General features: G+C 44.8%; 1 protein-coding gene across 1 annotated transcript; it reads left to right on the top strand.

Annotated features, from left to right (window-relative positions):
* The first annotated feature begins 10226 nt into the window (after positions 1 to 10226).
* Positions 10227 to 12740, top strand: tmem256 (transmembrane protein 256). The gene is made up of 4 exons (XM_029142067.2): positions 10227 to 10376; positions 11009 to 11046; positions 11364 to 11444; positions 12091 to 12740. The coding sequence occupies exons 1-4, from the start codon at positions 10298 to 10300 to the stop codon at positions 12232 to 12234; spliced, it is 342 nt and encodes a 113-aa protein (XP_028997900.1). The 5' UTR covers positions 10227 to 10297; the 3' UTR covers positions 12235 to 12740.
* Positions 12741 to 13444: the final 704 nt, after the last annotated feature.

The following is a 13444-nucleotide window of genomic DNA, read 5'->3' as shown; positions in this document are numbered from 1 at the left end:
TCCTGCTTTGCAGTGGTTTTTAGTTCTACATTTATGTTCTGAACTTCAGTCGTGCTAGCAGTGATATTCAGTTTATTTACATGTGTAATGTAATGTAATACATGTGTTCATTATTGTTGTTTGTTCAAAAGTTAAATTAAAGTATAGTTTTGTCGAGTGGTCGTGCGTTTGGGTCCTCTCCTCTTGTCTTGTAACTCAATGGGCACAGAGTCAGCTCTCAGTCATGCCGAGTGGGACCTTCACTGTACTTTGACCTTATCATTGTCTGTGTTTGGCAGTAGAAAGATTTTTTTTCTCTGTGTGTCTGATACCATCACTGATATCTGTCTGTTTCCGACAACTGACTTGATCAAGGCTCAGGCGTCAGCGAGCCAAGGCCTGCATTATTCCCTTGAGTCAAACAAAGCTGTGTGTAACAGACAGTTGGTCTTCATCTGTTACTGGGTGGGAGGCAGAGAACACCTGGACAGGTCTCCAGTCCATTTGTACTGGCAGCAGACAGGCTAAATTACAGAAGCTCAAAAAGCGGAGCACAGATAGTCTGCATTGAAAAAGGCAAAGCTGCAGACACAGACTGCTATAATGAGTGTTTATATGCACACCTATTTACTATACGACAGTAAATATTATTAATATCCTGAATCAAAGTGGTCTGTCTCACAGGCTGCTTTGACCTGGATTGGCTGAGCTGGTGCCATCTGGGGTCTGACTAGTGCCAACGATGCTCACCAGCGCTGGCTCGGCCGAGCGATTGGACACAGCACAGTTGTTGTCCAGTTAGTAGAATGAATGAGTTGGAGCTCTTTGCTTTAAAGACGCTGCACATTCAGGCAACGCTTCTCTTCCCACCCTCTTTTCCTATGTCTCTGCACCTCAGCAGGCATCCGACCTCTCGGGTTTGTGGATAGCGTCCCTCGTCTCTGATCTGCAGCAACAGGGAGCCTGCTGGATTAGAGCTAATGTAGCTCCTCTTGCATCACATCCCATCGTATGCCACCCCCTCTCCGCTGTCTACATAATTTACCACCCTTATACCACACACATGCGCACCCCATTAACTGGAGAGGCATCTGCTTTTAATCGTACCCATGTGAGCTCCGCTGAAGTCTTTCACACTCTTCAGATCCATGAATCGGCCATCGCTAATTGTGGCGCCACATGTCTGTTTGATGAAAGCTGCCAAGGTGAGGGGAAAAGAAAGAGGCATGCTGCACAGCCTGACTGCGTTTGTCATAGCTTTCTTTTCCCCAGAAGCCTTTATGGCCCTGTGATCATATATATATGCACATGCAGTCATTATTAACATTAATGGGTTCATATAGTGTGTGTGTGTGTGTGTGTGTGTGTGTGTGTGTGTGTGTGTGTGTGTGTGTGTGTGTGTGTGTGTGTGTGTGTGTGTGTGTGTGTGTGTGTGTGTGTGTGGAGGGCCCTGCTGTGAGAAGAGCTGTGGGTTGATGTTTTATTCATGGTAAGGAGAGGGTAAACTCACATAAAAGGAAAATGTGCTATTTGATGGAAGCATGGAGGTGCCCTTCTCTACCTTTACTGGTAATGGACGATGGCAAATGTTAAGCTCATGCAAACGCAAAATCCTGTCTGGTGTGTAGATATGATTATTAAGCTGATTTTCACACCCACTACAACCTGAGTCTGAGTCTTCCGTCATTCTGTCATTCAACGTTCAACAGTAACAATGTTCATGTTATGATTATAAAGACTTGGTCTGGACAAAATGGAGACGCTCACCTGTTAAGAAATACGATGGTGACTGCTACCGTATATTAACATTTTTAACAAACCCACTCTTTGTTTGATCATTTATAATACTTACTGTTCATTATCCTTATACTTACTGTTGGTATCAGAAAATGTAAAAACATTAAGGAAACACTTCTAAATTTTGTATGAATGTGTATAAATCTGTATTTTTATATGTGTTTTTTTTTCTTTTAGCAGTGTCACCAGTTTTCCAGATCTTATCTTGACCGACACATTGTTTGCGAAAGCTCAGAAAAGTCGTTTTAGTGTCTTTGGGATTATAACGTTAGAGACGTACTACAGTATTATTAACTTCTCTTCAGCACATTGAGTAATTCAATTAATAAAAAAATAAAATTCAACTCCCCATGTTTATGCATAAAACATGTTAAAACTTGTTGCTAGTACATCCACCACTAACATTTCAGCAACATAAATATTATACATGAACTATGACACAACCCTGTCAAGCAGCTATTAACATAGCGACTGACCACTATTGCACACGCTGTGACGAGGTTAGCATAGCATTGCTAATACGGCTAGCATCTGGTAATTAGCTTGTTGCTCCACGCCAATAAAAAAATGAAAAGCGCCGGAAAGGCTCCTCTGGACACGTATAAAGCGTTGACTAACACATGAGGTTTTGATAAGAATGACACATGACACAACTTCTCTTGTGCGTTTTCAGTGGGAAAAAAAAAAAAAAAAGAGATGCGACGTGACCTTCAGGGCACCTCAGGAATTTAGAGCTGTTCTCTGCTGGTAATTATGTTTTCTCTTAATCCAGTCCAATCCAGTCTCAAACTGACGTAACACAATACACAGTGTTTCCATACTAACAGTAACATTGTAATTATGAAACCACAAAAAAAAAGCTATGACCCAATATTCACTAACTGTAAAGCAGTGCCTCTCCACTGGATCTGATCCAAGGCATTTTATTCCATCTGCCACACACAGACTTGGCAAAGCTCATCTTTCCAATTTTTAAGGTTTTTGCACAGTCCTCGCGACCATATGCTGCAGCTGAAATGTTCTTTTCCAGAATGGGACAGTGAAAGTAGAGCTGGTAAGTAGCCTTGACAACAAATGGCAAGGCATCACCATAGGAACATGATTACTGCACCTACTGTACATAGCTCCTTACTGACAGATACCATTTTTAACGGGCACTTTTCTGCTTTTAGACTCAGCTAAAACAAGATAAATGTGTGTGTTTTAACTCCAAGGTTTTCTGTTTTTGAGGTTTCTGGGTACATGTGCAGTACTTAGCCACCAATAAGTCTACTACTACTTATTAGGCCATAATGGCTTATTGTCTGAACAAACATTATGAAATGAATTACTTTTGTTCTTGAATAATTACTGAAGTAATGTTATTACTTCTATTGATAGTAATTTACTGACCACATCATTTAGCGATTGGAAGTTTGGTAGCTTGTCTAGACGTGATCCACCTTCACACTCCATAATAAATAATAAGCATACAGAGACATAATTTTACAGGTTATTAGGCAGGCTTATCCGGCCTGACATTCTGCAGGCTGTAATTGTTTTTGATATATTTAATTCCTCTGCCTCTCACATTCCTTTTGTTGTCGTTGCAGCTTGCTGCATAGTGAGCAAAGCATTCGCCGGTGGAGAGGAAGCATAAGGAGAGGAGCTAAATCAACATAATGAAAGCAGAAAGTGGCTCCTCTGGGAGGACTACACCAATGACAGACATCTCAATGACTCTATCACAAGCAACTATGTTGTTCCAGATGGAGGACGCGCAGCTTAAAGCAATAGGTTGCCTGTGATGTGTAGCACCCTGGAACTTTTTAGCTTTATTAGATTTGGTGATTAGGTGAAACCTTAATGGTTCCCATGGGGAAACTGTGCTTGATGCCGCAGCACAAAGGAAGATCTAGATAAGAATTAACAAATAGCGCTGATGATAGTATCTCACACACACTTTGTAAAACAGGGCATAATGAGATTACTTAGTGGATTTTCAATTGGCACAAAGATAGAGGAGCAATATTTACTACAACAACAACAAGTAAATGATGGGCTGCTTTTTGTTGGGATAATACTAAACAACATACAGTGACATAAAGTAAAATAAAGCAGATTCACAACAACAGTTGAATGATGCATCATTTCATTGGATACTGTAAACATACTGGCACTAATAAATAAGACGGATGCCTGGAGAGATTCCGCCTTCGCCTTCACAATGGAGGGTTTTAAAACATACATCACTGGCATCATAAGACCGTGGTTCCCACAGCAGATGCAGTGGTACAGAGTTGGTACTCCACTGTAGCTGTAGTACAGACAAGCAAACAGTGTGGTCATTCAGATGGAATATTTGTGGTCTATAAGATGCTGTTTTCAGAAATGTCAGAGTTCTGCAGTATATCTCACAGAAGGATCAAATCAAATCTACATGAAGTCCTGCATAGTCAGAGCCAGCTGCCGCTAAAAAGCTGGATGTGTTAAGAATTGGGTTCAACCAACCTTTAAAATTCATCTATATGAGGACGGAGGAGAGTCTGTTTTTTCAAGCAATTTTACTTATCAACAGTTTAGCAAGTTTTTGCATTTCCTGTAGGCAGGTAATGTAATAAAAACAGTCAAACATAACATGAGTTCTACTAAACCTTTTGCTCTGTTTTAATAAATTAAAACTCACAAGGACAATATTACTTCCAAAATGTCTCCTGTGCCAAACTTGACAAAAGGTAATTATGTGTTTTTCTGCAATTATAGATAACAGAAAAAAAATACGTGTCACCCTGAAAGCCGCATACAGATTAACTATGTAGTTGCAGCGGAGAGGGTGAATTCATTTTAAGGTGAGTGTTTAGGAAATGAAAATGAAGAAATGGCGCATAGGGGCACAAGGAATGAAATATGAGTGCATGACGTGTGGGAGGTTTGTTTGGGATTTTCACAGAGCAGCATGCCACTCACCTACAGATGTGGCCGACTGATACAACAAGACATCCTCATGTGAATATGCTGCTTTTGTGACGCGGAAACGTATAAAAACGCGCACCTCCTCACATCTGACCTCCAGCTTCTCTCCAGGAACATTAATAATGAGAGGGAGATAAACAGCCACGGAGCTGCAGGGAGGGGGTTATTTTCATTCTTCCCCCAGACAAATGAGAGTTGCTTGTAGCCTGCAGACGCCCTGTCACCATCTTTACCCTCCTCGCTGCTAATTGTGGGCGTCCACCCCCCAATAATCTGCTTTCCCACATCTGCGCCCCGCGCTTCTCTGTCGATTAGCTTCTCTGATGGAATTCGAGCCGAGAGGAGCGCTGATCGCCCTTTAACCGGCGTTTGGCTTGTTAGCATATTTGAAGCCCCGTGATGTTGAACTTCCATCCCTCCCCGCCCACTCCCTGCCTTGAATTTAGCTCTCGGCGCCGGCACGTCCGTCCGCGCGGTGCCACGGAAATTTCAAGAGCTGCCGCAGAAAAACAAGCATTCAGAGGGGGACTCATTAGGAGGTGTACAAAAGCAGAGGGAGGATGCCGAAAGACGGAGGGAGGGAGCGGAGAGGATGAGCTCAATGACCTGAGCAGCCTCCAGGACTGCTCTGCATGTTGCATGACAGCTGCGATTAGGATTTCCGCCAGTTATTCTGCGCACTCTCAGCATCGCGTCGCCTGATTCCAAAGCGAATGTAAAATAGTTTTTGATGGAGCAGATGCTGTAGATAGATAAATAAATATTATTAGTGTCACAGTGCACACATGCCACTCATCCGCTTCTGCTTAAAGGGTTTCTTTCCCACCCACTGTTACTGGTTAGATTGGGATTTGTTGGGTGTCTAGTTGTGTGTTCTGTAGGTTCTCAAGTCCTGAACCTAATTGTAAAGCACCTTGAGCCGTGGTTTGACGCGATTGTACGCAAATAAAACGAGTTGAAGGGAATTTACCCTGACGCAAGAAAATGTAATAAATTTACGTTTTTTTGTTGTTTTTTTTTGTTATTTATACATGAACAAATTCAGAGCTAACTGTGTCAAAGCGCTCGGAGGGACAGACGTGAACGCGTGGCGATGAGCGACGACGAGGCCGCTCCGGGTTTTAAACAGCGTGGTGCGATATGATCAAAAGTTGAAAGGACCGTGTGGTAGCATTATTCTTTATTGGGCGCGCCAGCGGTAGGAAGCGGTGGAGAGGGACAGAGCTGCCGGTCGGGCCAGCGCTTTGATCCACATTATTAGACAGACACACCACAGTTTGGAGCCTAGAGGTTGAAAGCGACTGACTTTGCTGCAGATGATTTCTCTTTCTTTCTTTCCCCACAAAAAGGCCAAAATAATCAGTTGTCCACTGATTTAAATGAAAGAGTTCTTGCATGTGTAACTCTATTTGTTTTGTTTTCCCCTTGTTATCTGCTCACCTGCTTTAGCCAAACATTACCTACAGTACTAGTTCCACCTGAGGTTTACTGCACTTTTGCTGTGTGTCAGCAGAAACCAAGTGGTGGTGAAGGAACACGTGACCCGGTGCAGTCGCGGCGCTCCCCGATGCTCAGCGGTGCAGAGGATTTCCACAGATCATCGTGAGCTTCAACAGCCGACGCTTGTTAGCAGAATAAATTGATGACGGTGTCGCGTTTGGCTAATGAAACTTCATTGTACCTCGAAGCCCTGCTTGTGCGATAACCAGGAGCGCTGGTTCCCAACGTGATTAGACAGAACTTTATTTGACATGAGATGGGTTTTATTACAGGCTTAGTGCCGGGGCAAACATGCTTTCTCTCCCTGCGACAAAGCCAGCTCGGCCTCACTGTAACCAAGTTCTCCCAGTTAGGATATTTTTTTGGCCTAATTGCAGCCAGTGGCTAAATCCCAACCATTTGCATTGATCCCCTTTGAAGAGAGATGCAGATGAGCTTAACGAGTGTGCTAATTATGCTCGCTCAGCACGGGGAGCCTGCTGTAAGCGCAACAATGTGTGTGTGTGTGTGTGTGTGTGTGTGTGTGTGTGTGTGTGTGTGTGTGTGTGTGTGTGTGTGTGTGTGTGTGTGTGTGTGTGTGTGTGTGAGGTGTGTGAGCGTTGTGCATATTTAAGATTTTTAGTACGTGTATAAAAGCTGGGGACCAATAAATGACAACGTAAAGAGAACGACGTTGTTTGAATGCCATCAGTGGATTAAAAATCGTGCGCCTTGTTTACATAGACGCGTGTAGTCGGCCATGCATTAAAAACAACCAGTCATGTTACCCAGAAATAAAAAGACCACAAGGACTGCTTTGCTGGAAACATCCATGCAACTGTGCTTCTTTTAGCGATGACATGAGAATAGAGAAAAATATAACTGTGTGTGTGCGTGTACATGTGCATGTGTGTGTGCGTGTGTTTGTGTGTGTGTGTGTGTGTGTGTGTGTGTGTGTGTGTGTGTGTGTGTGTGTGTGTGTGTGTGTGTGCGTGTGTTTGTGTGTGTGTGTGTGTGTGTGTGTGTGTGTGTGTGTGTGTGCATGTACATGTGCATGTGTGTGTGCGTGTGTTTGTGTGTGTGTGTGTGTGTGTGTGTGTGTGTGTGTGTGTGTGTGTGTGTGTGTGTGTGTGTGTGTGCGTGCACCTGGGGCTGTTTTGGCCCCGCATGCATGTGTGTGTTGCAGCTCTGCCAGCCAGTGTAATGGCAATGACTGGTGTTGTCTCCCCCAGCGCACAATAGCCTGGACTCCCAGACAAAATGTCACTCGACAGGCCTGTCTCCTCTCTCCCTCGCTTTCTCTCCCCCCTCATTCCTTCCCCTTCACTGAAAGGGAACGTAATGACATGGACGAGTGACAGAGCCGGAGCATAAAAAGTTGTGACGCCGGGGCACAATACGTACATTTGTGACTAAACATCTCAGAGACATGAAAGCGCCCTAACAGATAGATAATTGTCTGCGGCTGCCGCTTCTCAAAGCCGGTTGGAGACAGTGAAGAGCTGCAGCCGTCAAAACACATCAAGGTTAATGGAGACTTTTGAGGAGGGCCGGGTCCTCGTCAGGGCGAAGGCGCACGCCGCCCGGCAGGCGAGGCCTCCGGCGCACAGAGGATGCTCCCTCGCTCGCGGGATGGGGCCGTCCGGTTTTTCCGACTTTAGCCGCCGTTTTCACTCTGACAGACGAGAAAGTGCGGCGCGGACGAGTGACATTTCCGACGGCATTAGCAGCGCGGGCTTCTCATTTCAGCACGCTTCACTCCGAGCGCGGCTTATTCCTTGAAATATCACGCGGCTTTGAGCTCCGATCCCATCTGTCTGGTTACCTGCCGGAGAGAAACAAAGCGGGATCTTTCCTTTGGCGCCGATGAAGCAGGCTGTTTCCACTTTGTTTACCTTGAATTCAGATTCCCATCTGGAGCGCAGGCCCGCCTCTACGAGACGCACCGCACAATGCGGCCAATAAGAAGAGGAAATTGGTTTCTGAAAACAACCCACGGCAGTATATTAGGCTGAGAAACAGTGAAGTGTGTACGCGCTTGTTTTAAATGGCGTGTTCTTCTTTCTCTACAGGAAGCATCGTTCCTGTCATTGTCACTGTCAAGGTTGCCCTATGGAGTGAAATGAAGTGTGCGGCAGCGAAGGCCGTGGCGTCAATGTACAGGTTGCAAGGCGAGCTCCCCGCTCCCATCTCCACAAAGTGCCCAAACGCTCAAGTCCTGTGCTCACAGATCACCTGGCTGTTTCCTCGAGGGGCCTCGCGTTTCCTCAGATGGGAGTCCGAGCGCGACCGGATGAGCCCAGGGCGAGCGATGTGAAGCGATCAGACGCGTACAGTGCGCGCTTCCAGTCCAACGCGCTGACGATTGGCAGGGAGTAAAGCAGTCACTGGAGAGATGAGGACAGGAGAGGACGGGCGGCTGAAGTGAGATGGATGCCGGCTCTTGGAGGAACCTCACAGCACACGACCACTGGGACTTGGAGATAATTTGCTGCTTGTCTGTGGAAACAAGATGTAAAGACACACTTTATTGTTGTCCTTGCTTCCTTGCTGTCTCGTCTGCCATATGGGCCAGAATTAAAATTACCTGTCTGTGTGTGTGTGTGTGTGTGTGTGTGTGTGTGTGTGTGCGTGTGTGTGTGTGTGTGTGTGTGTGTGTGTGTGTGTGTGTGTGTATCAATTTAAAATTTAACAGATTTCAGCCTGCAAATGCAACCACACCCACCCTGGATGCAGGTTGGATTCACAGTTGAGGATGAAAGCGTGTGATTAAGGCTTATTTTTAATTAGCTACACGGTTATTATAACGTGTTAATTGTATGCATTGTGTTAATGCTGTGTCAAAGTCAGCTAAGGACAAGGCTCGGCGGAAACCGTGCTTTAGCGGCTCTCCTGTAATGCAGTGCACCCCTGTTTTAATTTCAATATGATAATTGGAAGGAGTCCCCTTGCCCCCTCCACACACACACACACACACACACACACACACACACACACACACACACACACACACACACACACACACACACACACACGCCCTGGACAACCCTTTGGCTGATTACAAAGCAGTACAGCACCCTCTTTTGGTAGGCTCTCTGCAGGGATTAGTGTTTGTGGCTCAGACGGGGACATCGGCATCAGTCTGAACGCATCTGCTGAGAGGAAAGTACATCAAACAATAGGAGTCCTTTCCTAAAGGAGAGAAATCTGCCTGTTTCTCCCAGTTTGCAGTGGCTGGATAAATCTCAAAGTGCTGCACGCTGAAACACGCTCTGCTTTGCTTGAACGTGATGTGGAAACATTGTGCACACGATGACGCTAGAAAAGGGACTGTTTTCCATCGTCTGTCTTCTTCTCACGAAAGCAGCACAGCAGAATAAACCGTGCAGCCCACAAAGGATGCATTTGGGGTCAGGTCTTAGGAAAAAGCAAAGGATGCTGAGGTGTTTTTGTTAGTAGGTTGCAGAATTAGTTTGTGCTCCATGCTCAGCCTTGATAAAACCACATGATAAACATTAGCCATACAGCATTAATGATTAGTGCCGTATAAATGCGTAGTAGTATGAATTCAACCATGCATAGCTATTAAACCTCCCCACAGGGACCACAAAAGCATGTTGATTAAAAAGTCTGAATGTAGTTTCACCTCAAGGTCTTAAATATCTGTTGGACAAGACTCACGAAGCTTGCGTTTACTTTTAATATGATTTATTTATTGGTAACAGTCGAAAAGCGAGATGTCAGCGAGGTAAATGTGAATTCAGTGTGACATATTAATTCACGGATCTGAATTTTAGTACTTGCATAATTTTTTTATTCGTCATGTTTTATTTATTTATTTTTTAAGTTAAATACTTCAGCTCAGGATGCTATTCGTGTTCCTTATTTTCCTCTGTGTGCTACTGTTGCAATATATAAATATTATAGTGAATATAAACTGTTACATGTTCGTAATGTTTATTTGGCTGTTGTCTTGGATTCGTGCGTGTAAACGCCGCAAAGCGCGGACTATAAAAATAGGGGACGTCCTAGAAGCCCGTGAACGCAGCACGGCTGACTCTTCCGCCCGCCGTTGCCAGGAGCAGCGACCATGAGCGCTTCAGTCGTCCGGAGGTTAGCGGCCCTGTCCGGGGCGTCGGCGGTGGGACTGGGGGCGTACGGGGCTCACGGTAAGGACTCGCCCAGCTCTGGCCCGCCCTGCACCGGGCTCTCTGCCCGGGACGTGTCGTCCGAGGCGGGCGGAGGGGAAACAGCGTGGAAGTCCTTCACGTGAACGCGCACCACAACCAGTCTCCGTCTTAAAAGTGTCCAGTTTAAGAGGTTCCGTCTTATCGGCACGGCTGCAGCAAAGTAATAAAAAAACAAACAAGTGCGTGAAATGTGCTTTGTGTTGTGTGTTAATTCGGCAATCAACTTTCTAACCAAACAACGCGCTGTTAATGTCAAATCAGCCCTTAAAATGAGAACCTGCCTGACGGCAGACTGCGTTCATTGCGTACGTGCAGTCACGAGGGCAGTGACTTTAGAGTTTATCCAAGGTGACTAATGGTGATATTCCTCATTTGTGCTTTTTAAAAAGCGTGCGTCTCAGGCAAAGGCTGCATTAAGCTAAGCATTAAAACAGACGTTGCAAAAGCCAACGTTAAAGCTAACGCTAAGCTTTACGTCAGGGTTTTCGTCAACCACACATACATGTAATCATTACCAAAATAAAAGTACACATTTCTTGGTACAGTATATATTTGATTAAGGTATTTTTTCATGCTTTTGTATTATCTCACGTGTTCGTTCTGCTTCTTAGGATTTAAAACCAATGATCCCGATGACTACCAGATTGTGGTATGTAAATTTAGATATTTGGTCACAGTCAGGCTTTTACATGGTTCCACAGACACTTGCACTCCTCACGTACTGTAGAGAGTTTCTGAAAGTCAGGAAAAGGTTTTAAAACGTGTCTAATAACAGTGGAGACCTGATAGAACTCCTTTCATTCTCCTTAGTGGCTTTATAAATCTCCTCTTGTGGTCCATTTTCAGTAGTAGACCATCTTGTCCATCTTTTCCAGAAAACCCTTCAATGATTTCAACACTGATTGCAGATGTGTGTTCTTTTTTTTACCCTGAAAGCTCTGTCTCTGTGTGTGTCTGCCTCTCCAGCTATTTGAAACTGCCAACAAGTACCATTTCTACCACAGCCTGGCCCTGCTGGGTGCCGCACACTGTGGCAGACCGGCCTTGGTGAGTACGGCCACCTCTCCGGCCTGAACAGTCCCTCAGAACTGATCTGCTACGATGGTGTCACTCATGGCGTGTCATGGTGCCATTTTCTGACTGTCCTCAGAAGTTCAGTCCTACTGACTGTAATCACACAGCTGTTTTGATCTGGTTCTTAAAGCTGGTACACAGATGTGTGTGTGCTGGGTTTCTTTAGGTATGTTCTGATAAATTAACTAAGCAGTGCAAGTTTTACGTATGCATATTAGTGTACATATGGTGAGCCAGACTGACACGTTCTGCTTAAATAAGTCTACAGTATTTGCTGGATTTCAGTTATGGAAATTAATTCCTGGGCATGTGGAAAATTTTGTAATTTGCAAGAAAACAAACATTCAGCTGCTCAGTGAAGCTCGCCTTAATATCTAAATGGGCTCATTCTCCAACCCTGACAACCAGGTTCTGAGTCCGACCCAGATTCAGTTTGCGCCTAAGGCAAGTTTTTAAGCTACGTGTCCTAACCTCACTGCAGTGATGCGTTTTTAAGAAAAAGTGCTGAATTTAACAGGCCTCTGAAAGCATGTGAGATCAGCTTTAGCTGGTTTAGTTTCCTGAAAAGTTTATCTGCACACAGTAACAGCTCATGTGGCTCCTGGCCCTCCTCCTACAGGCCGGTTCCCTTCTCATAGCAGGCATGGGGATGTTCTGCGGCGCGTTTTACCACCAGGCCCTGACCAAGGACCCTGCCCTTCGCAAAGCGGCTCCCGTGGGTGGCGTCGCCCTGATCGCCGGCTGGCTGGCCATGGTTCTCTGAGTCACAACATCTGCTCCACAGGGCCCATACACTTGACACTGAACCGTCATGCTGCTAATGGATGAACTGGAGAGCTCGTGAGAGTTGGCCCGGAGGCTCAGAGTGTCGAGATGTGATGTCCCCCATCTAACCGCTCCCTGGCCCAGAGCGAGGGTGTCAGCAGGAGATAAGGTCACCGCAGGATAACGGCCGTTCCACTGCTGCTCGTCACTGTTTTCTTTACCTTAAGCGGAACCAAATCAACATAGTGTGACATGCGTTTTGTCAAATGCACTGATAATACATTTTTCAGATACATGCTCATTTTACAATAAATAGAAAAAAAAAAACTAATAATCATTTTCCGATTTGACCTAAACGTTGTGACCAGTAGTCTGATTTCACTTGTTGCATTGATGTATCTGTATGTCTGTACAACATAGATATCAAAATGCAATCAATATGAAAGGGTCGGTGAAGGTTTAAGGCGAAACACTTTGAATAAACGATACTACTTCAACATACAATGTCATGTTGCCTTGTTATTCTACATGGATGATTTATGTGTTCAAGATAGAGATCTAATCTTTACAAGAAGTATCCATATTATGAAATCTGCTCTGCACAGGCCTCCTCCATACAGATTGAATTTACCGCGAGAAGTCATTTGTCAGCTCACAGTTTGGCTGCATCCTATGGATTTCTGGGATATTACAGCGCCGATGTGTCTTCAGGCTGAAAATACTATTGAACTCCGTGACCAAACTAACGAGCCCTTGAAAGAAGTGACAACTGTAAAATTTAGTTTTCATGCCTTTAACGGCGAGATCGATTAAAGCACCTGGGCAAAAAAAAGATGTTTGGTCATAAAATTCATGGCTCCAAGAGGATAAATCCTATTGATTTTTGTGTCTCCTGACGTTCCCTTCATCGATAAGTTCTCATTGCATTTCCCAAAAAATCTTAAATGTGCTTCATGCTAAGCGCTAATTAGCCAATGTGCTAATCTCCCAATGTACGAAACTAAGATGGCGACTGTGATGCTATAGCATGTTAGCTCCGAGCAGCGCTGTTAAAGGAGCCGCTTTAGTCCTAATAGTCTTGCTATTTATCGTCCGTGCCACTTTGTGTTAGTGATGGATTACAGTGCTTCTTCCTTCGCTGCATATCGGACCCTGGAGATATTGCATATCTTTGGTGATATCAATATACAATACATTATACTAATTTC

Source organism: Betta splendens, chromosome 2, assembly GCF_900634795.4.
Source record: "Betta splendens chromosome 2, fBetSpl5.4, whole genome shotgun sequence".
In the NCBI taxonomy this organism is placed as follows: Eukaryota; Metazoa; Chordata; class Actinopteri; order Anabantiformes; family Osphronemidae; genus Betta; species Betta splendens.
Note: the sequence above shows the minus strand (reverse complement) of the source record. Positions and strands in the feature narration are given on the sequence as shown.

Excerpts from the sequence above, each read along its gene's own strand:
- tmem256 (XM_029142067.2), top strand. The coding sequence starts at position 10,298 with ATGAGCGCTTCAGTCGTCCGGAGGTTAGCGGCCCTGTCCGGGGCGTCG. Across the intron at positions 11,047-11,363 it reads CCGATGACTACCAGATTGTG|CTATTTGAAACTGCCAACAA; the intron begins GTATGTAAATTT and ends CTGCCTCTCCAG. Across the intron at positions 11,445-12,090 it reads ACTGTGGCAGACCGGCCTTG|GCCGGTTCCCTTCTCATAGC; the intron begins GTGAGTACGGCC and ends CTCCTCCTACAG.